Source organism: Centrocercus urophasianus, unplaced genomic scaffold (assembly GCF_019232065.1).
Source record: "Centrocercus urophasianus isolate 14NV4802_14NV808 unplaced genomic scaffold, USGS_Curo_1.0 seq_11, whole genome shotgun sequence".
Taxonomy (NCBI): Eukaryota; Metazoa; Chordata; class Aves; order Galliformes; family Phasianidae; genus Centrocercus; species Centrocercus urophasianus.
The window spans coordinates 54,994,829-55,019,209 of NW_024884253.1; the positions used below are offsets into that span (position 1 = coordinate 54,994,829).

The following is a 24,381-nucleotide window of genomic DNA, read 5'->3' on the forward strand; positions in this document are numbered from 1 at the left end:
TTTCTGCCCACAATAGTAACTGGTGAGTGATTTCTCTGTCCTTAACCCATGAGTTTCTTCAACAGAACGGTGGAGAAAAGAGGGAGTGAGAGAGTGGCATGGTGGAGCTTAACTGCCTATCAGTGTGAAACCACCACGGAAGTTAACAGTGAATGCTCTCAAATCCCGTGCATCTTAAATAAGGCAGAGCTTCTTCACAGTATGGCTCTCACAAGAAGTAATTTATTAACTATACTCAAAGGTGTCTATAAAAAAAAATTATTCCTAAAAATATTTTCAATGCGTACAGTACCAGCAACAGGCTAACAATGTGATGTTTAACAGGAAAAAAAAAAAAAACAATTTTTTTTTTATCAATGTCCCTCTTCAAGTTTATCCAATGTCAATTAACAGATGTACGCAATTTTACTTGTAAATGAAAAGTCAAAAGTGCAAAACTTGCAAATAGTATTACCCATTCACATTAAATTTTAAACATGAAATACACAGGGTTCACTTTATTATTATTATTTTAAAGCAAGGGAAGCAACAATATAATTATATCAGTACTTTGTTCCATACCAATTATTAACCTTTTCAGTGCTTAGGTAAAGAACAAGACTGACTATGAAATACTCTTTGGTTTCTTCCAGCCACACCAACTCAGCACAGACTTTACCTTCTGAATCTGCATAGACTACGGTATAGATATGACCCATATAATCATAAAGGTTGGACACTTTGGAGGAGAGTTCCATGCAAACTGGGGCACTGAAACACCAGAAGGGTTTTTGAGTTTCATCCAAGACAGTAACATCCATCATGTAACAGTCCTACAAACAAAAGCAGAAGAGATTACTTTCCTACACCAAGGCACAGTAAACAGTTCTATCCCTGATTTTAGGGAGAAATACAAAGGTTTCAGTAGACAGCAAGTTTTGGAATGAAGGAAAAAAATTCAAAAATATAACTGATAATCTTTCATTGATTACCACAAACCAAGGTACTTACTTAGAGATTTCTTACAGAAATCAAATTTGCATCATACAAGCATCAAAAAAACTCGAAGCATCAAAAAATTGCAAAACAGAAGGTAGCACTGCCACCCTAAAGCAGATGTTGTTTCTTGAAGACTTTCTAAGCCTTTAAAGTCTGAGGTTCAAAAAAAGAGATAATCCTTTCAATGTGAGAAATAAACTTGAGTTCAAACTAAAGTCTCAACTTCCATGAATGCAGCAATCCTTGCAAAAACACACGACGAAATCACCCTTCAGGCAGCCAACACAGACAATTACTCTATTTGCCAGCTATAATGGAAAGGCGACTTTCTCCATGGCTGCAAGCATCAATTCCCAAAAAGGTATTATATTAATACATTGTTCTGCCCTCCAAATAATTCTTCCTGTTAAAAATTTCTTGAAAAATATTTCCTTAGAACATTACACAGTTGCATCACTTTCTAAGGCTAAAATCAGGATGCCAATTCTGGGGCACTTGAAAAGTGAAGGTTTTATTTATGTGCCTGAAAAGCACACAGCTTGCTTATTATTGTTACCATCAGTTGTTACCTATTCTCAGCAATTCTGAATCATTAAGTGAATCAGCCTGTCTTAATTACGTTGTAAATATGCATTATTTCCAGAAGCATCATTTGTTCCAAAAGCATAACCAACACAACGTCGCACATTCCATGTCAAGAAATTATTTGGAATGCTTTATTTCTCAGTACTATATAGCTGTGTTTCTGTTGCTTTAACAATTTCTTCAGTGTTATTGTACTTCAAACGAACAACACAGAGCAGATGGCAAAACCTTAAATGAGATACAGAGCTTCCTTAAGCTTGTTAATACAGACTACACTGAGAATATACAATTCAAACTAAATTTGATGATCATTTAATAACTTATATTAGGTATAATAACCACTTGACACACAGTAGTCTCAAGTGAATCCTAGGGAAAAATATGTACTGTAAGAGACCCACTCCCTACTGAGATGGTATCAGCAGCGTTCAAGTCACTGTTAGTGGACCGAGCTTCTGCTCTTACCTTTATAAAATCTGGTGGATATTTTACACAGTGGCTCTGTGTTTACAATTGCTACTGAGATAAAGGAGAAGGCTCAGAAGATGCAGTATATTCTGAGGACATGGCTTAGAGAAGGGAATGGTAGGTCAGGTTGATCCTTGCACTTGATAATCTCAAAGGTTTTTTGCAACTGAATGGTTCTGCAATTCTAAGAATTACTATTTTCTAACCTGACACTTTACATTTCAAAGGCCAAATGTGAAAAGTAAAGCAGGGTGACCCTGACCATTGGTAGCTCTTCTTTCTCCATGTGTTCACGTAATTCAATAACTTGTTTTCAGAACAAATATCCAGCAATGCCAAAGAAAGCTTTCTTTCTTTCTTAGAATATCAGATGAACTTCAAATAAATTCAAAATAGCGTCATACTCTGCTCTTGTCACTGATTTTATTTGGCCTTCACTTGTTTTAAGAATTTTAGAGATTTATGTTAAAAGCTAAATTGAATTCTACCCACAGCTATGTGTCAACATGAGCAAGCTCTCAGCATAAAATGAGGCATTTAAAAAAAGACTGATATTTATTTTTTTCCTAAAAGCAAATATTCAGAATAACATATGTTGCAAATACAAAGGACAAAATTGTCTTAAGAAATATTTCCTTAGCTAGAATTCCTTCTACTATAACATACAGTATTCTTACCAACAGCAAGAGGAGAAGGATTTGTAGTTCTTTTGAAAACACCTAATTCAAAATAGTTTGGTACAAACTGAGGGAAAAATATGCGACTGAACATCACAGTCACCATGTAAACAAGGGAAAAAACTGCTACAAATAAATAGAAAGAAAAGACTGGATGGAAACTCTAATTCAAGCTCAATTCTAGTTAATCTTCTCAACAGATACACATTGGTTACTACATTTTAAGATAAAGTTTGTACTCTTCATTGCACAGGAAAGCTGCTTGACATAAACAGTGGTTTATGTTAATGCCTATGCACAAACCGCTATGCTATCAAACAGTGCCTCATTCCACCTTTATGCAGGATTAGGAGAAGAGCAGTTTTATTAATTGCTTTACTCTTTCCAAAGTAAATGTCGAAACTGAAATAAAATGTTGAACAAAATTATTTTATAGTAGGACTCGCAGGAATTTTGGTACTTCCGAAATTTCAAAGCAGCTGAAGTACATTTAGAAACATGCGCCTCCACTACTGCAAAGTCTACACAACTGCATTTGATCTTTCTTCAAAACCATTCTTTTAGGAATTTTATACAGGAAAACAAAAGAGAAGTCCTTTATAATACAGTTTTTTAATCCAGCTGATCCCCTCTGCATGACTCAAGAGCTAAATTCTGACTGAACGCAGGCTGTATTTTCTGACGGTGTGCACTGGTCTTTCAGTATTCTTCAAAAGTTTCTAACATTCATTGCACATACATGCTGCAACATAACAGTATTTCCCCAAGGTTCAAGATTTATTGCTTGCAAGGAGAAAGAAAGGCACATCTGCAGTGCCTTGTTGGTCCAATGCTTCCAAGCACTGCTAGTCAGACACAGCATGTTTGTTGTGTCAAAAGCATTGCAATCATCAGCAAACATGCATAATGGGTCTATCATGCATTCTATTCTCTAAACCAAAAATTTTTTAATATCTTATTTAGAACATATATACATAATCCTATTTAGACATGAACGTTTCCAGAAATGAGAAGTATTTTTGACTGACCTTTACAATGCCTTTAAAGGCAGTTGTTTCCCAGGATAAGCCAACTGTCCCAATAAGAGGTATGTGCTTTGCGTTATCCTTTAAGCTTACAACTGTGAGCTTCAAATATCCATTTTCAATGTCACCTGAAAATATTAACATACATAACATTATACTTCCACAAATAAAACCAAATCAAACACACTGCAAAGATTTTTTCTTCTCTCCCTACTTCCCTCTGTGTCTTTAGTTGCCACCTCCTCACCTATAAAGCAACTCAGACATACACCACCAGCTAACTACCCAGCACATCACAGAGAATTTAAGTCACAATTCAGAGCTTTGATGCCATGATCCAAAGCAGAAACAGCAGCTAAAAAAATTTTTGAGTATACAGATCCGATGGCTACCTAAAGGAGTTATGCAAGATGCAAGGAATACACTTCATGTTTAATGTCAGTCATGTGCAGCAAGTGCCTCCATCACTGCCTGCCCCAGAAGTCAAGGTTAACGTGTAATACATGAAATAAGTGATTAAATATCTTCCCTTCATTTTTGTTTACTATTATTATTTCTCTGCTTCCTGAAAAGCAGGAAACACGGCTACCAAACACAGCAGTCCATGTGTGGCCTCATTAGAGCAGAGAAGAGGGAAAGGGTCACTTCCCTCCACCTGCTGGCAGTGCTTTGATCAATGCAACCTAGGACACCATTAGCCTTCTTAGCAAGAAAGGCATATTGCTGCCTTATGTTCAGCTTGGTGCCCACAAGGACCCTCAGATTATTTTCTGCAAAACTGCTTGGTGGCATCCAGTAAGTACTGATGCCTGGAATCACGTGCAGAGCTTCACATGTCTTGAGTCTAAATGTCACGTGTTGAGGTTCTTCTGGATGGCAGCAAAACGATCAGAGAAAGATCTGTCACTCCACCCTAGTTTTCTGCCATTAGCAAGCTTCTAAAGAAACACTAGATCATTTTTAAAGATATTAAATAAGACTGGAACCCATACTGATCACTGTGTTGCTCCACTACTGACTCCCAACTAGACTTTGTGCTGAGGACTATCATCCTGCGGGCCTGACTATTTAGCCAGCACATGTCTCCAGGCAAAATGCATCACTCCTGGCAAGACATCCGTTATCCTTGTAGTGAAGTCCCATTAGAAAACCCAAAGAGGAAAAACAAGCAGAATTCCCATCCAGGTTCCAGTTCAAAATGGAAAAAAAAAACCTGCTAAGTATACCTGGTACCTACCCAAGTGATTCAGTTCCCAACTTCAGTAAATCAAATCCAATGACAAGATTTCATTCAAGATAAATATTCAGGCTCTACAGAGTGAACATTAAAAGCCCGCACTTAAAGATGAGCTTTTATAAAGGAAATGTAAAGTAACATCAGTCAAAAAGCATTTTTTCAAAGGGCTATTCAGTTATCCACAATTCAGATTTGAACAGAAGCAGCCATTCTTCTCACTTATTCAAAACAAATGAAAATTTTAATGGAATAAAGACAGACTGAAAAAAATACACCACTAATAAATTAATGAAGCCCAGGATATCGCCACTGTTGCACAACATTTATAACCTCAAGTACTGCATAGGCCAATTGGTATGGTGTAACTTAGTAATTCCCTGTTGCAGACACATCTCAACCACAAATCAAGATGGAAAGAGGCAGAACAGAACAGGAATCTGAAGGCTGACACAGATGGGTCATTTCATTCAATTTTATAACTTTTTTTTTTTTTTTTTAAGGTATAAAAGTTCCACCCCTATGTTCATAGCCGTAAGAAAGCAAATGTACTATTAGAAGTTATCAAGTAGCCAAAGTGTTAAGTACATCACCTTCCTCATCCCAGTCAGATAAGAAAGGAAACAAAAGGCAGACCAAGGAATATCAAACATATCCAGGGGAACATGGAGAAGACAAGTTGACAGGGCTCTCTTAAAACTGATCTATCATTTGTTTCATTGCCCCCCTCATAATAGTCATAGTTTAGTTTATGCAAGACAGGTATAGCAGCTGAGCAGTCTTTTAGTCAGTACAGGTTATAAAGCATAAGTATTTCCAAATCAAGGGAATACCAACATAGAGAACATATGTCATGTAGTCAAACCTCAGGGAAAGAAAGAAATAACTCAATAGTTCATAGGCACTTACGAGTGCCTACGTGGCCAAGTAAGTTTGTTAAGCAGGTCTTAATTGTAAATGATGACTTAATGTTATTTTCATAGACAATGCTGTGTTTCACCAATTCTGGTGGCCACAACATGCCTTACAGTGCTGAAATAACTTAAATTCACAAATCAATCCTCAAGGTCAAGTGAAAAAATTCCAAACACACAATGCAATATTTTACAAACAAATCTTACAAGCACTCTAAACACACACACACACACACACACAAAAAAAAAAAAAAATAAAAAAATAAAAAAATCACCTTATTACATTTTCAAGGCACAACACATCAAGTGACAATGAGTATTAATAAACTACAAAACTGAAGCTTAGGCCACCATAGGGCTACAAAGCTATCCTTGAAGAGTTGAAGAGCTAGGTAAATACATTTCAAGAATGTTTATTTAAAAGCTAGATGCACTATTCATGATTTTTGCATGAGTCAGATGTAAAAATTTGTCACAGGTTTCTGAAAACAGGGAAAGTTTTCTAATACATTCAATTTGAAATCTTTTAGCATATTGCTCCTACAGTACCTGTCAACAGTAATGGGTTAGAGATTCTGTTTAAACATAAGGAAACAATATAAAACGGTAAACAACAGCCAAAACAGGGTGCTGAAAAAGCTAGCTACTGCAGCACAAGTATGAACTAAAAAAAAAAAAAAAAACCTGAAATCACACTTAGTACATCCACATGGTTCATTGAAGTGCAATATAACTTTTTTAATTTAATGCTATGAACTTTGCAGAAAGAATTGAACACAGAGAAGCAAGAATGAACACAGCATTATTGGATACTAATGAAAAGCTGATAAATAAAGCAATTAGAACAAATAAAACAGTTATTCTGCAGTACCCAGAAGTTATTCTGCTGGTAACGCAGCAGTGTCTACAGCTTCACAATGTAAAAAAGGTAACTAAGTAAAACTTCAGTATGACATCTGAAAAATGTTCTGTGCTTCAGGTTGTAAAAACTGCCTCTAGCACATCATATTCATAATTTTAAGATAAGTCTGGATGGGTAGAGAATTTTAAGATAACACAAGACTTCTCACTATGTTGGAATCCTCCATTCTTCAGAATCACCCCATGGAAATAGAAATGACTGCTGTTAAACAGAACCAAAAAACAAAGTTCAAACCATGAAATACAGGCTTGGACTCACCTACACTTTCTGAAGCACCACCTTAACTAGAAAGAGCAAAAAGAAAGACAACAAATCACTGTGAAGCTATGTTACAGCAGAGAGCCATAAACCGCCTCACTACATTATTTTCAAACAGAAACTAAGGAGGAAACCAAGCATTTTCCAAAAGGAATTACTGTACAACTACACGGAAGATGACAGATGAGCTTATTTGCCTGCAGAACCACAGCTTCAGCTGGCTGATATCCTCTGAGAGCAGAATGGAGTGACTTTCTCATGCACTTAAAGGACACAGAGTCAAAACAGACAAGAAAATACTAGTGATCATAAAACATTAACTATCAAAGTTAGATGGCATCAGAACTTCAGCTCCTTTCTTTATAGCTTCTTATAACTTCTAAGTAGCAAAAAAGTAATGCCAATAAAGTAGATGTGCCACATATTGCTTTGTCTTTTGCAGCTGGACAGCTAGGAGCCGCAGATTTTCATTTTAGACAATAAAACATGGCATTTACTTCAGAAACAAGCAGGGAAAAAAAAAATAGAAAAACAGCCACCCACATTCCCTGGCCAATTCACACACACACACAAAAAAAAAAAAAAAAAAAAAAAAAAAATCTTCTAAAGGTATAAAGAGGATTCCTGTAGCATCTCAGTAGAGATTTCTATTGCTACGTGGATAAAAATTCACTGAAGTTTAATCTCCCTCATGTTTCTTTATTTCAAGCTTGGACCTTTTAGGGAATCTGAAAATGTGTATGTTTCAAACGTTTCAAATTCAAAGGACTACAAGAGTGCATGCTACACAAAAGCCTGCAGTCTACATTTGAGTTCTTCCAACACTGCAGAACAGCCAAGCCTGATAACAGTGCCCTCTGCTGTCTTCTTTAAACACAGTATTTTCAGAAATCAACAGAAGGCACGTTGGTATCCTTATTAGAAAAACAGTAAGAAGTAATAATTAATTCATGGTGTCTTATTCTTTAAGATCTGAGATTTATGAAAAATAATTTCAAGCTTGACTAAGTAATTATCTTCTGCATTTTAAACCAATACATTTGCTCTGGGTTAGGGAAAGGATGAGATTAGGCAGGACCTTCTATTTAAAAAGAAAAAAATGGCAGAAAAACAGAATTTTATGCAACAAACGAGCGAGTATTTATATTTTCTGCAGTTTCACTGTTCATGCATTTGTCAATGGAGAGTTCAGTGGGCATATTAAATCATTAATGCTTAGCTTTAACAAGTTACAGTATTTACTTACAAACATGCATATATAAAAATACTCAGTAGTAACTGTCTCCAAGAAAAACACATCTCTGGCTAGCTTCACAGAATCTGTTGGCATTGTTGTAAGTGAATAATATGCAGGATGAAAAAATGAACAGAAAGGGCTCTGTCACCAGATTAACTTATATTGTGAATGAAAGATGCCAGCAGAAGAGATCTTTGCTGGTAAAGCTTACTCAGGAATGTAACAGTCACTCCAGGAGGATTCTTAGAGAACCACTTGTTCCCAGAGACTCCTGCTGCTGTCAAACAGTTGTGCAGCTGTAGGCAGGGCAGTGTTAAAGCCAAGCCAAAAGAAAGATTATCCATGTGGTTTTGCAAAACCTTAGTGAATTATTAATTTGGGTTGAATATAAACAACCCTATTAAAAGAAAAAAAAAAAAGAATTAAAAAATACAATACATTTAAAAATAACCAAGGAAATTTTTTAATGCACACACACACAAAAAAGAATGGCAGAATGGGCAACCTTAAACTGACCTACATAAAAGCTGTAAATCTTTAAGTCTGAAGAATATCTTATAAATACATTTACATATGCATCCTTCCATGTACCTACAGTTTGCTTGAGAAGAATTCTACAGAAGCATGTCTCCAGACTGTCTCAGAAGAACCTCACTGTCACAGAATCACAGAATCATAGGGGCGCTCCAGAGATCGAGTCCAACCCCGCTGCCAAAGCAGGTTCCCTACACCAGGTTGCACAAGTAGGTCCCTTATATTATAAGAGTAGGCAAGAACATCAACCTGAGCAAAAAGCTGTGCCACTGCACTGAACCAAATGAAAGCATCCTGATCATCTACAGAACGTACAGCTCAGGCCCAACATGTGTTAATGTAATAGCAGACAGACTTCACACAGAGCAAGCTTACAAAACCTTATGAAACACCATGCATTATTTCTTTATATTTGCAACAAAAAATTACAGTTCGCTCTAAAAATTAATATCAGTTTCTTCCCTCACCAGAGGTAAACTGAATATAAGAGGGAAAACATAGCAGTAGAGATAATTTTATAAACAGACATTACTGTTCTGCGAATTCAACCTTTTCTGCAGAAGAGACTCCTGAATGTTCCACACATGTAAGTATGCTTTCCACCGTGCATATCAAGATGTAGGTCGTAGTCATGCAGTCCATATTCCGGGTCAATATCATCCAGCACAGGTTTATCAGGTTGAAGAACGTACTGACTTTTAAGTCAAAAAAAAAAAAAAAAAAAAGCAACTGAGTGAAGCAACAGGGAAGAATTTAATACAAAGAGATACAATATATAGCCTACACTGAGAGGATCATTTTGGAGAAGTTATGAGAAAAAAAAAATTTGGAAGATACCCTATTCGCTTTTTTTTTTTGGCAATACTTTTGAAAGTCAAACATCTCCAGTTCATCATGTTTCTCTAACAGCTTATTAGTAAACTGTCCAGTCTAGCCAAAGGCAGAAAATACAAGAGTCGACTTTAAAAGAGACATCTGTAACACTCCTAAATACAGACTTGTTCACATAAGAAGCAAAATGCATCGTTTTAGTTACAAATCTAAAAGCTAGTGAGAGATAGACTTCTCCAGAATATCAGTTATTGTCTGTGACTACTAAACTATTGCACACAAATGATCAGTAGAGCCCAAATTCCAGAGCAAATCCTACATAGTGTCCTTTCGCTGTTCAGAGAGATCATATTAAGTCTTACCTTAAATGAAAAAAAAAAAAAAAAAGTCATACCAAGTTATAGCAGGCATGCAAGACTACCACTAGCATGTACAACTCTGTCTGAGCCACAAGTTGAGCAGGTGGGAGGAGGGAAGAACAAATCTCTAAAATAATCTGCTACAGCTAAAAATGTTCTTACCATTTCAAACCATTTCTAGATATTATTTACACAGGAAGAAAACACTTCATAGGAAATTCAGTCACCTTTACGACCAGACTGAAAGGCACCTTACCAATATACTATACTATACTTTAAAATTATTTTCCCACACCCTAAAATGTCTTCTTTTAGGTCTCCTTCTGAGAGGAGGAAATGAAAGGCCTGCATGTGAAAAGGGAGAAAGAATTTGGAGAAAGAGAATAATTCTAACTTTTTCAAAATAGCAAGTACTTGTATGATTGAATTATCTCCTTAACAGCATAACAATGGCAACATTTCAGTAGAAAAATACTTCTGTACCTTTGTATATAGTTACCCTAACTTGTTTCTATTGAACAAGAATGGTCAATTAATGCCTAAATACAAACTCTTATCACCAACCAATTCTAATTGGAAAACTAAAAGTTTTACTCATAAGGTTATCTTTATTGCCCACAAAGAAGGGGAAAAAGAAAACAAAAAAAACAAACTTACACTGTTGCAGAACCCAAAGCACTTCTCTCAAGAAGTTGATGATAATGAAGACTCACCATAACAAAAGCAATTTCATTACTTTCCTGCAAAGATAATTAAAGTAGGTGCATTTTCATCTGGAAATACTCTTTTTTACAAGGTCTTCCTGAGCATTAAAATTCATTGATAAATGCTGCTGCTTATTACCCTGCCTGTTATTGTAATAATGGCACCATTTAACACATGAACAAATACTCCTTTAACTGCTACTCTTTTCATAAGAGTACAGAATGTATGTAAAAGATCACTGCACTCCTGCTTCATGGGGAAAAGCAAGGAAACTAGCTATGCCAAGGCAAAACTTAGCATCAACAATTCGTGAATCTTACCTCTCTAGCACCTACTTACCACTTCAAAGAGGATACCTAAGAAGAATTAAATAGACCTTACTCTCAGCTACTGAATACCTAAGCATCAAGCTTTACATCCATAAGGAACTATTTGCAAAGAGGGTAAACATCAGTGTTTATGGAGCTATTCAAAAGAAAAACTGAATTTCAAAGTAAAACCCTAGATGTCTTCACTAGATTGTATACTACTGGAAAAACGGTAAGACATACATTCTATAGGCCTGAATAGCTCAAAGAAAAATTAAAGCTTGTGTTGAGAACTAAACAGAGTCAAAGATATATATTTTACTTGCAGAATTAGAGAATACAAAGATTCTACCTCTCACTTTGTTAAGAAAAATGCATTTTTAAGTAACATATTTGCATACACATCAGTGGTAAAAGTGTTCACTGTCAGCATTCTATTATACTCCTACAAAGCAGTCCACTGTTGTTTTCATCTCTCTGGGTCACCAAATAGAAAATTACATCCCCAATCACAAATTTTTTTAGCTATACCCATACTTCTGTAGTGTAAAATTAAAACTATAGAAGATATAATGAGATAGATTCATTAGTCACGGCATCTCCCCATCTTCCTCTTTCCAAATACCAGAAAGCCCACATAACCTGTTTTTGGTAGTCAAGACAACTAGCATCAACCATTTCTGTTCTGTTGCCAAGCTATGTCTAAAAACCAAGATGTCGGGCACCTATGACTATTACATTAATCTACAACTAACTGTCTATGGTTACTCTGCCCACATAGCAAGCAAGAGCAGCTGCTCAAAGATTAAGCAGGAAAAATGTATTAGAACGTGACAATCAATCGTTAACACATTTGTGGAACTTATATCTAAACCATTTCCAGGTGCTGAAGTTCTTCTTCCAAGCACAGGAAGAGCTAACGTATCAACACAACCGTAGGGACAACAACACAGGGACACCAATCTACTAAATAACATCTGAATATCAAAGGAAATTGTTGTTTAGTTATTTGAGCTTTTCAAAGATTGACAAAGTCAGTATCAGGCTTACAGATGTCACCCAGTCCCAAGATTTCTAGGAAACTGACTCCTTTAAGTAATAGTGAAGCATTCTTTCTGTGGTTTTAAACAGTACCTCTCTGGTAATTGTGTGTATTTGAGATAGCAAGAGTTCCCAGCTGAAAATAAAAATAGTTCTGAGTTACTGTTCATAGCCTCCCTGAGCAAAGCTCCTTGCCAGTGCTAAAGAGTATAATTAAATCTACCTCATAGCCATGGCAGGGGTAACAAGGAATGGCTGCCGCCCCTGAACTCAAACCAAGAGCAGAATGTTTGAACCAGACTTTCACAGAATCTTGCTTTAAACCACTTCAGGAAGACATCTGGGTCCCAACATATCTATCCAGTGCGAAGATGCAGATTCCTTCTAAGCAGATATCTGCTTTACAAGTTTTACCCTACTCTCTAAAAGATGTTCATCTCTACGTACAGCTCACGGAGACTAACCCCTTAATGTAGATACTTTAGTTAGACACTGAATATCACAGAGCATCCCCACAAGAGCACTACTTACAGCCTTACCACTGCTAAGAATAGGATACAATTACTTGGTGATGTAGACCAAGGGAAGCAATTGGCTTCCAAGGTGCTTTGTAGGAATCTATTGCTTTAAATAGAAAGGAACAGGTCAAGTAGTGAGTACAGGGGCTGCAAAGCACTGTCATCCTCAAAACTCTGCTATTTAAAATGTCTTTGAGTAATCAAAAATTGACATACAATGACTGCAAAATAAATACAACTGAACACAGAAATAATGTCTTTACAGTATCTAATACATCGATATAAAACAGTTCTTAACTTAGAGGCTTTTTTGTTTGGGAAGTACAGATACACTTGTGACTGCTTTTTAGAGTACAGTAAATGATCAAATGATTGTTTCTACCTGTTTTTTTCCTGCTTTTAGTTTACACAAGAGCTCTAAAATCCAAAGTAAGTAAATAAATAAATAAACAGAAAAGATGCAATAAAACTAAAAAGCAAAATGTTTCCTTACCTTCCACAGTCCTACAACAAGTCCTGGATTCAAACTGAAGAGTTGGACAAGGTTATCAGACCCAACTGCTACACTGCTTTCAGTCAGGTGAGAGAGAGAATACTCAGCAATTAAGGAACGCCGACGAGGACTGTGATAAGAACGCACAGAATATAGTAACAAGATTACAGACATAATACAGATAGACTTTCTAGGAAAGAAACAAATTAGGATCGCTCCTACAGCATCATTATCAACAAGTAACAACAATAAAAATGTCAAAAATCCTATGCTAAAACTCACCCATTCTTGCTGGAAGCTGCGCTTTGGCCAGGAAGCAGTGGTATAACTCCAAATAATTTTAGAGCTGACAGAACGTCTAAGCATGGCCAACCTGTACCATACCAAAATATACTAACAGACGTGTGCTTAAATGATAGGTGTGCCTTCTCCACTACGTGTTCCTTTCCATTTTTGTCCTTTAGAACAATTATCCAACTCAAGCCAGAGGCTCTGTTATTCAGGGATTGAGAAAGAACAGGAGTGTTTAGAAAAACAAACAAAACATTCACAAAGGTTCTCAAAGTAACTATGCTTACAATAATATTTCTAAATTTGAATTAATTGCTATTCATTTAAGTCATTCATAGGCTATAGTTGTACCTTCACAACACAACGTGCATTTTATAGATCTATTTTCACATTTCCTCAGCTTTGCAAAGCCATTAACATTCTGTACATTTTTCTTGAGTAAACGTCTTTTGTGACAAGGCATTGCTTACTTTATAGCATTTTGGTTTTTACATGGAAGACCTGTACATGGATCTACAGGTTTAACAAGTTGCATTACTCTAGTTTTGACAGCAGCTATTTGTTTCAGGATGTATTCTTTCTTCCAGTATCCAGGCTTTCTATCCTCTACAACAGCACAGCTCGAAGGAACAGTTTCCATCCGTAAAAACTCATTTTTCCAGATTCTCTGTTTTGCTGGAAAACAACTGAAATAGATTTTCAGCCAGATTCCACTGGAAAAAAAAGAACACAGAGGAAGTTACTTAATTATAAGCAGTAACCATCAAGTCACTTTAGCAATACAATAGAAAGTCCATTTACACAGGCAGATCTCGGTTATCACTGAGCATAATGTTGGTAGAAAATATGAAGTCCCAGAGTATCAGCAAATCGGGCTTAATCTAAATCTAAGTTTAAAGAGGACATGAATGTGTAGCCTCCCATATACTGGTCATTGCAAAGGCACAGGTTTTACAGTTTTCCATATGATGATCTCTGAATAGCTCATATCAAGTGTAAACCTCAATGCTAAAAGATGGTAGATGTCAGTCAGCATGCCTTACGAGCTTATGAGGCCATCTCAGAGGATACAGACTCTTTGAATATACTTTTTCTTCTGCAGTATAAGTGAGATCTACTTAGAACTTCCTGCTCTTCCACAGCAAAAAAAAAAAAAAAAGTTACCCAATACATTCATAAAATTTGCCAGCAAGGTTGATAAATATCACAAATACATTAAAAGAAAACATTAGGATAGTGGTCTAAAAAGTAGAATCTTTTTATCTTGGGAACTTTCCACTGTGCTTTGCCTTTTCAATAACACAATAGATAAGCGATTTTTAAGTCTTCCTTTGCTTTATACTGCTTTTTTCTTCCTTTACAGTCACTGAGCAGATATTAAAAAAAAAATAATACGTTCAGATTTGAGAAAAAGTTATCAACAGGAATGAAAGAAAAAAGTCTTGTCTGTCTTCCTGAGAAGGTAGAATCCAAAGACAACATAGGCATACCATGACTTAAATGAAAACTGTATAAGTTTAAGTAGTTGCTTTTGAAAATTCCACCCCCAAACAATGATGCATTCTCCTCAAAGAAAAACAACCAGTGAAAAAAAGTTACTGAAGAAATACAATCCAGACTGCTCAAAGCTTTTCACTTATATATGATGGAAATACCAATGACAAGTCAAACCCGTCTGCATTTTTTTTTCCCAAGAGTTCTGGATACCAAGATCAAAGAATTACCCAAGAGGAATGACAGATTCACCTCTTTTCTGTTAGGAAAGGCAAGAGGATTTATTTCTCTCCCACCTCTCAATTATCTCTAGGGTAGTACAGAGATACTGAGTACAAGATGTTAGATGAACTCAAACAATAATCTGCAAATTACTGTTGCCAATTAGACTGCTAATTCTGAACTCACAAAGTCTACATAACTGCTAAAGAAAACTAACAGCAGAAATCAAATTCTCAAGAGAGAAATTCTCAGTGATTTATCTGCAACATTACCTTTGCCAAATCTCACTTAACCTCAGGACAAACTTACTCTAATGTGCTTTGCAATGCACTTCTCCCTCCTTCAGGAATTATTAAAGCATTCAAGGACTGAATGTATTCCTCTACCTCCAACCCAAGAAAACCCTTCCAATTTTCCTAGCTGAGAATAAGCCTCAACATGCCTTTAATCAGACTCTGTTATTGATGAAGAAATATTCAGGAATTTCGCATAGACCTCACAGCTTCTCAACATAAGCTTCTGTGAATGGTAAAAGAAGGTTAACAGCCAGGTCAGGGAGAGAAAAAGCACTACTGAGAACAATCTCATTAAAAAAAAAGATTTCAGTATTGAAAACCAAAAATGACAAGACAAGAAGGCTGAGGTAATCAAATTTTTTGCCTTGATCTTCTCTGATAACTGCCTGTCACACAGCCCTCGAATGAGAGATTTGGAAGGAGGGGGTTGGGGAAGCAACATCCCTCCTGTTGTGAACAAAGATCAGGTTCGTGATCACCTGAGGAACTTTAACATCCACATGTCTTTGGCTCCGGAGGACATGTATCCCAGAGATCAGAGGGAATTGGCTGATGTAGTCAGCAAGACACTCTCAACCATACTTGAAAAAGTCATAGCAGTTAGATGAAGTCTCTGGCAACTGAAAAAAAAAGGCAACATTATAACCATTCTTAAGAAAGGCAAAAAGGATGACCCCAGGAACTATCTACCCATCAGTCTCAGAAATCCTAAAGATATCCAACAAGGAAGCATGAATTTGCCTCTGACAGCAGATTACATGTGGCTTTTGCCTCATGGTGTTAAGTACAGTATTCACCTCAAGATCTCTGATCCGACACTATCACAATAAACCAACTCAATCTCTTCATGCTAACTCAAGCGCCAGAATCAGACACATGCTGTCATTCATCACTTGGCCACACTGGCAAAATGGTCTAGGCAAATCTGAAAGATCTTCTGGTGCTCTATCTTCTTAGATCACGTTATACAGTTACCTTCTACCAATGATCAAATATCACATGACAGAAAGGAAAGAGAACTACTACATGTTGAGCTTGGAGGTAGGGCAGAAAGAGGGGACAGAAACATTTCCCTGGCTTCAACAGTTATATTGAAGACTTCGATTCCAAGGAATGGAGACGTTATGTGAAGAGCCCAAAAACAAAACACAGCACTGGGCATCACAGATGCACCATACTGAAAGACTGATAGCTCAGCTGTGTCAAGAGCCATTGAACCTGCTTAACAGTAAGTACATCCAGGACAGCAAAGCTATTCTCAAGAAGATACTCTGCCCAAGAAAAGACCAGATTCGTCACAGTTGAAATTTCTCTTAATGCACCAAAAGATTCAGGGACTCAGGAAGGCCCATAGAAATCCAACAGAAAGAAGTGACCCAGTCTTACTGAACCAGACGGTCTCCTCAATAAAGAAAAGCAACTTATCCTCAAATCGTATTTTCATCCATATAGCAATCACTGCTGAGATTAGAAAATGGAAATGCTGAGATGGAAACAGACAAATTATAACAGTTTAATCCTGTTTTACTACTCTGAAGTTGAAAAAGCACATTAAGATACATTACTTGTGTTAACTATACAATTTTTACATGTATGCACATGCTGACTGCCTCAAAAAAAGTAAATCTGGATTACGACCTTCACTTGAAATTCATAAGTTCTAAAGGTTAACTGACCAAATTTTGGCAAATAAGTGAAATACAGATGACTATTAGCTGTAGCAACTTACTGTATAGGAAGAGATGTTTCTCATTTAAATAATACTAATGCAGCAGAATCCTGGGGAAAAAAATGATTCCTAGGTATTCTATTTACCTGTACAAACAAAAGCTCTTGATCCCTTCATAAAGTCATGTTGAAATTAGCTTAGTATAAACAATAACAAGACAGTCACCAATACTTATGTCTGGCCTTTCATTTAAAAGTCACCAAAATTGGATAGACAGCAACAGATAAAGGCCACCAGTCAATCACTTGACTAAGCCAAATCCTCTGCAAACAGACCAAAAAAAAGAGCTAAAGAAGTTGGACTTGTACAGTTATAAAAGCTTAATTCCACAAAGCTACTGTCTATACTCCACTAAGGACTGCCTGAGCTAACGACCCAGTGCAGGTGCTTATGAATACAAACAGAAATAAATGCAAATTTTACAAAAAAAATAACATTTCAAAGCATCATATTTAGGTTTTGCCTGATAATTCCCACTAAAGTTAATAGGGCACGCATAGCTAAAATTCCATACAACATATTGTACTGTGAGCGATGCAATACACTTTCAGCAGAGTAATTGCCAGTGGGTTCCATTCATCAGTGCTCTGGCATCAGTGAAACTAGATTAGAAAGACTAGTAACTCAGGTAAACTCAACTAATGTACAAGTGAGACTAGCACACTTTCCTTACTTATCACTGGCCAGCTGATAGAAGCGCTTATTCACACAAGCAACGTGCAGCAGGGATACAGCATCCAAATAGGAAAATACCTTTATCAGTATTTCTGATGGTATGCTGGAAAACAGAAGAAACAAACCCGGTTAGATTTGTCTGCAAGTACCAGAAATGGAAATAGCAAAGAACTTTAACACTAAACTGGAGTAAAAGGGGAACAAAACTCCATCTTGAGCCCCAAGACCAAGCCTCACCTCAAGAATTAATATGCAGAGTTTGGGTTCCAATTCATCTTTGATCTAACATATTCACTTTCAACAGTTTCTAACAACCTAATAAAGTGGTATAAGACATTGCATGAAGTTTTGGGTTTGCGTCTTCATTGAACTTTAACCCAGTTTGACACAAAACTACCTCATTCAGTTTCTCACTTCTAACAGTGATTTTACAATTTAATCCATGAACATCCACCACAACTGTGTATACCCACCCATCCTGACTGTGCTGGTAGGATGCACCTGCATAGAAATGTCCCAGTCCAATGGTGGGATCATGCTATATCTCATCAAAATATTCAAATCATGTGTGCTCAGAAGCCTCACACAACTCTAATTTATGCTAACAAAAAGATGTGAACTTCAAAATAAGAGTTGTGCAAAAGCATAAAAACATTAGTTTTCCGTCAGGCAGCTTGCTGAACTGCAGGTGCCAGCTGCAAAATTCCACATGCACTGGTTTTTCTGCAGTCTAAGTACAAATGAACACAGCCTGGAGATAGGACACTATGATTTTTTACTTTAACAGACAGAAACCCTGAACCCTTACCGTAGTATCTGGTAACAGCACAGAGTTTATTAAATAAATTTTAAATAGTATTTTATACTCTTACTTTTTAGAGCATGGCAGTATGAGAATATCAAAACCACCAAAAAAAAAAAAAAAACGAACAAACAAACAAAAAAAATCCTGTGGAATAAAAACTTCAGCCATGTCTCTTTTTTTTTTTTTTTTTTTCCAGTTGTATCATTTAAAACACCTGCTGATTTATAACACTTTATTCCATATATATATGTATATATGCAGATTTCAAACATATAAGTATAATGCCAGTACTCCACAGTGCGTATTAAAACTAAAAAATTTAGTTGTACTGAAAGAGAAGCAAGCATGACAAAACTTGCATGGTTATTTAAGTAACAGGATTCAAACCGTGTCAATTCAAAACAGCTAATGCATTTATTCCAGAGAAAACTTAGGAATGATCTCTTGAAAAGCTACAAATTGTTTAAAGTAATATGTTTGATCTAGAGTTCTTAACAGTGGTTTCTACACCCACATTATTTTTCCTTTGAAGGAAGCTTTTTTCCTCACCTTTCATATCAAACTAATAACACTGTTCAAGGGATTGAACTGGTTATACAATGAAAAACAGAAGAAAGGCTAACACAGAAGGCTGAAAAATACATGAAACAAAGGAACAAAGAAACATTCTTTTATGAAAAATATTCTTAGGTATTTTTGTAGAAACTTGAAAGATTTTCAAAAACAAAATAATTAATAAGTGCTCTTTCAGTGTCGAGTAAGGAGAGAAGCATTTACTTTGGAGCACAACTGCAGCAGCTATTTTCCTTCCCCTCACTCCACCATTTTGGCTCCCTACAAAAACCAGTAAGCATCAAAAACAACATCAAAAGTTTTACTCCAAGTTGGCTTTTCTTTATGTAACACAGTAACACTGTTTTATTTTTAAGGATCATCACATTCCCTGATTTGCAAAGGATTTACTACAGGCTTTGTATGACTTGGAAAACGTGGCTTGATATCATTTAGAAGACCTACATACTTCATGGGAACTTAGGGATATGGAGTAGAATATCAGAATGTTAGCACAGAAGGTCGGGAAAGCAAATCTCTTCAACTCTGAACATCTGACATGTCCAATGCACAAACTTAATAAATTTAAGATCGTTTATAGCCTGCAAGCACTCTACCTCTCTTAAACTGAAGATATACTTACTTTTCAATGCACACACTATGTTTTGAGTTTATGGGAGGTGTCCAACACAGACTGTCGACATTTACAGTTTCAGAATATTTCCTAGATCCAGCAGCAAAGCTCTGTGACATATTCCTATAAAATAAAAGCTCTTAGTCACATCATTATGCAATGAAGAAATACGCATATTGGGCACACACATCTCAGCTGAGGTAAAACGGAATACACGGTAACTCATTATTATCAAATAATCTGAACAATTATCACCAAGTTAAAATGCCTAACATCAGGAAGACGGCAGATTCAAACTCAGGACTCTCTCCTGTGATTAATCTCTCATAGCAGTCAGATCTCCACCGAACCAAATTGCATTTGATGGCGTGTTCCTATCTATTAGACAGCCACATCACTGTTGGCACCAGAATCAAGCTCCAAACAGGCCCCTACACTAAGTCAAACTCACTGCATTAATCTTCTGGTTTGCAGCATTATTCTACAGACATTTCTGAACCATACAGAAAATCTGAACCATACTAAAATAACAAATAGAACAATACTTAGAGATTTTCTCAACAGTTGTCAAGGCTCAAAAAGAGTTCCCTTGACTGTAAAACAGAACCATATTTGAAACAAAGCTACACTCTCATTGCAGGTTTTCACCTATTAAAATACAAGCAACACTGCAGGCGATAGTTCAACAGAAGGTACTAGTGTTTTTATTGCTCAGTAATACAAATTAATTTGGACAGAAATTACTTCTTTTAATTAAAAAAAAAAAAGCAATTTTGCATATGTCTAACACAAAACCTTACAAACAAACTGGCAACTCATTTTTCCTAGTTTTCTGGAATAATGAACTTCGTAAGTCACAATCAGAATATCTTCAAATTACTTGCATATTTTTGGATGGAATTGTTAGAAATACTACACAAAAACATACATATTTCAGTTTGGATGCCAAACTCTAACAGATTAGCAACGTTAATAGCAACAAAAAAGTAACTAGATGTCAAATACACCCTGAAGGTCAAGTAAATGTTCCACGGATGTGCGTTATTATTATCAAGTACATTTCAAAAATAAGATTAAGTACCACTGTGAATCAGTTTGTAACAAACTGCACAATTCAAGAGCCATTAAAAGGACTGAGAGCCAAATTCTGTTCAACAGCAGCTGAATTCCCTCTCTGCCAACGGAGAGGCTCTACCCTAGAGGCACAACAACCTCAACTGCTGTTCCACTAGCTTTCAATTTGTAGAACTCAGTTTTGTATCAGTATTTTCACTTGTATACCCTGTAGTATTTGCAATGTGAACGTTGCCCTTTATTGTTTTGCAGCTGGCCAGGGAACAATCCTACTTCAGAAAACACAGAGGAAGCTGAGAGTAGTGACAGCACCTGTCTCCTTCTCCAAATGTAGCAGTATAGGTGTAGATAAACACCAATGACAGCAACACTCTGACTTCTGCTTTGCTCCTCAGCTAACAACTCCAAAGGCTTCTTGAAAGACTGGCCCTTCTGTTTACAGGTTAAAATGGGGAGGAATGAACCAGCAACATGAACTACAGGGGAGGAATGAACTACACAACAGCATTAGTAGAAATGTGTCTTCTCAACCCTGCTTCTGAACTTGGTGCCGTAGGCTTCAGTACAAACTCCACAGAGAAATCCTCCCATCTGTTACATGACCTCCAACGCGCACATCTGCCACAAAGCCCCCTAAGCATCTCACAGACCGTGTTTCCCAGGGGAAACAACGGAAAGGACAACGACCCACGCCGCCGCAGACGATTGGAGAAGTGCCAGGGGCAGCCCTGGGGAACAGACAACCCTCGGCGGCCTCTTCTCAGACCGAGCAGGGAGGCCATTACCTGAGCACGGCGGCCCGGCCGGACCGAGAGACGGCAACCGAGGTAAAGGAACACAGCCGCCCAAGCCCGGCTGGAGCAGGGGCCGCTCCGCGGCCGCATTGCAGCAGGGCCGAGCCGCGGGCTACCGCCATGGCAGCCGGTTTGCGCGGTGCGGCGTGGGGAGCGCCGCGCTCCAAGGCGGGGTAGGGCGGAGCTGCCAGCGGCTACACCTCGTGCAGAGTTGGTTTTGAATGGCAACGAGAGCTCGCAGGCTCGGGACACTGCGCTGTGTCGACCGCGGCGATCTGAGCGCCCAAAATGAGGTCTGAAGGAAAGCGTAACGCCAGGCTCTCTGTGGGTCCAGTATGTACTGGCACGGCAAATGCGCTGGGGTTATTAAACACTGTTGTTGCAGTGCCTCTTACAGATGCTTCACAGAGCAGGAAAATGGGCTCTGAAGTCATAGAATCACATAATCATCATCATGGAAAATACTCTAAGACTGTCTAGTCCAAGCGTCAGCCCATCCCAACTGACCACATCCTTCAGTGCCACATCCACAAGGTTCTCAACACCTCCATGGATGGGGCATCCACCACCTCCCTGGGCAGCCTGTGCCATTGCAGCACTGCTCCTTATGAGAAGGATTTCTTCCTAACATCTAACCTGAACATCCCCTGGCACAACTTGAAGCCATTTGCTCTTATCCTATCACTGTTATGTGCAAGGCCAACCTGCACCTTACTACAGCCTCCTTTCCCGTAGTTTCAGAGAGCAATAAGGTCTCCTCTGAGCCTCCTCTCCTCCAGACGGAACAAATATTTGAACTCAGTCACAGAATGGCCCAAGTTGGAAGGGACCTCAAGGATCATCAAGCTTCAACCCCCCTGCCACAGGCAGGGCCACCAACCTCCCCATTTAATAGTAGACAAGGCTTCCCAGGGCCTCATCCAACCTGGTCTTGAACACCTCCAGGGACAGGGCATCCACAACCTCTCCAAGCAGCCTGTTCCAGCACCTCACCACTCTCACAGTAAAGAACTTCCCCCTGACATCCAACATAAATTTTCCCTCCCTCAACTTAAAATCATTTTCCCTTGTCCTGCTATTAAATACCCTTTAAAAGAGTAGATTCCCTCAAGTTTGTAGGCTCCCTTTAGGTACTGGAGGGCTGCAATGAGGTCACCCCGCAGCCTTCTTTTCTCCAGGCTGAACAAGCCCAGCTCCCTCAGCCTGTCTTGGTAGGGGAGGTGCTCTAGTCCCCTGATCATCTTTGTGGCCCTCCTCTGGACCCTCTCCAACACCTCCCTATCTTTCTTGTACAGGGAGCTCCAGACCTGGATACAGTACTCCACATGGGGCCTCACAAGAGCAGAGTAGAGGGGGACAATCACCTCCCTGTCCCTGCTGGCCACCCCTCTTCTGACAGAGCCCAGGACACCATTTGCTTTCTGAGCTGCAAGGGCACACTGCTGGCTCATGTTAAGTTTTTCATCCACCAGGACCCCCAGGTCCTTCTCTGCAGGGCTGCTCTCAAGCACTGCTCCTTCCAGTCTGTGTAAATGTCTGGGATTCTTCCAGCCCAAGTGCAAAACCTTGTCCTTTGCTGTCTTTAACCTCATTAGGTTCACCCAGACTCACCTTTCAAGTCTGTTGAGGTCCCTCTGAATGGCTTCCCTTCTTTCCACCATGTCAACTCAGTCTTATAGAACAGCTTGACAAACTTCTATTTGCACCAGAAATTATTCTCATGCCCTATATCAACAATACATTCCCTAGGAAGCAGGAGCGGAGATTTTTCTAGATATTCTGGAATTTGGCGATCCCAGATATGTGTACAGATGGAGAGAAGAGCTCAGTAAGAGCAGTCCTGTGGAGTGGGACTTGGGGGTCCTGGTGGACAGAAAGCTGGACATAAGCCAGCAGTGTGCGCTTGCAGCCTGGAGCACCAACTGTATCCTGGGCTGCATCAAAAGAGGGTTGGCAGCAGGAAGAGGGAGGGAATCATCCCCCTCTGTTCTGCCATCATGAGGCCCCATCTGGAGTACTGAGTCCAGGCCTGGGGCTTCCAGCACAGGAAGAGTGCAGAGCTGTTTGGGCAGGTCCAGAGGAGGGCTGCAATCAGAGTGCTGGAGCATCTCCTATGAAGAAAAGCTGAGGGAGTTCGGCTTGTTTAACTTGGAGAAGAGAAGGCTCTGGGGAGACCTCATTGTGGCTTTCCAATACTTGAGAGGAGCTTAAAGGCAGAAAGGGTACTGGCTTTTTACGAGGGTTAATAGTAACAGGATAAGGGGGAATCGCTTTACAGTAAGAGAGCAGAGACTTACATGTTAGGAAGAAACTCTACTCAGAGTGTGGTGAGGCGCTGGCAATGGTGCCCAGGGAAGCTGTGGTGCCCCATCCTGGAGGTGCTCAAGGCCAGGTTGGATGGGGTCCTGGGCAGCTGAGCTGGTGGAGGGCAGCCCTGCCCACGGCACGGGGTGGATTTGGGTGGGCTTTGAAAGCCCTTCCGATCCAAACCATTCTGTGACTCTGTTTACTGGCTGAAATACCAAATACATCGCTCCCACAAACGCAAGATTCTCTGCTCCCTGTCTCGAGGGCACTAACAGGGAAAAGAGAGAGCGCAGGAGGCCGGACACACAAGCAGCACGCTGCCAAACGGCTGCAGACCACGGCGGCGGGGCGGCGGGCTCCGCCCCGGGGCGGGCAGGGCGCTGAGCATGGCGGGCGCTGTAGTTCCTTCCCGGCAGCCGTC

At 38.7% G+C, this 24,381-nt stretch overlaps 1 protein-coding gene across 2 annotated transcripts; it reads right to left on the reverse strand.

The window, feature by feature from the left end:
- Positions 1-206: 206 nt before the first annotated feature.
- Positions 207-21,775, reverse strand: FBXO15 (F-box protein 15). Of its 2 annotated transcripts, none has more exons than XM_042808772.1 (10): positions 21,645-21,775; positions 19,795-19,908; positions 17,793-17,897; positions 13,849-14,091; positions 13,370-13,579; positions 13,088-13,217; positions 10,680-10,762; positions 9,382-9,527; positions 3,737-3,861; positions 207-812 (listed from the first exon to the last, which is right to left on the reverse strand). In XM_042808772.1, the coding sequence occupies exons 1-10, from the start codon at positions 21,773-21,775 to the stop codon at positions 543-545; spliced, it is 1,557 nt and encodes a 518-aa protein (XP_042664706.1). In that variant the 3' UTR covers positions 207-542. The 2 variants fall into 2 exon arrangements, with proteins under 2 accessions (XP_042664706.1, XP_042664707.1); XM_042808773.1 differs by lacking the exon at positions 21,645-21,775 and adding an exon at positions 21,172-21,305.
- Positions 21,776-24,381: the final 2,606 nt, after the last annotated feature.

What these genes read in the sequence shown, in the direction of transcription:
- FBXO15 (XM_042808772.1), bottom strand. Translation starts at nt 21,775, where the DNA reads ATGGCGGTAGCCCGCGGCTCGGCCCTGCTGCAATGCGGCCGCGGAGCG. An exon ending in GGCCGGGCCGCCGTGCTCAG is followed by an intron (nt 19,909 to 21,644) that starts GTAATGGCCTCC and finishes TTTATTTTATAG; the next exon opens with GAATATGTCACAGAGCTTTG. An exon ending in GCAGCTTCCAGCAAGAATGG is followed by an intron (nt 13,218 to 13,369) that starts GTGAGTTTTAGC and finishes TTCTTATCACAG; the next exon opens with TCCTCGTCGGCGTTCCTTAA.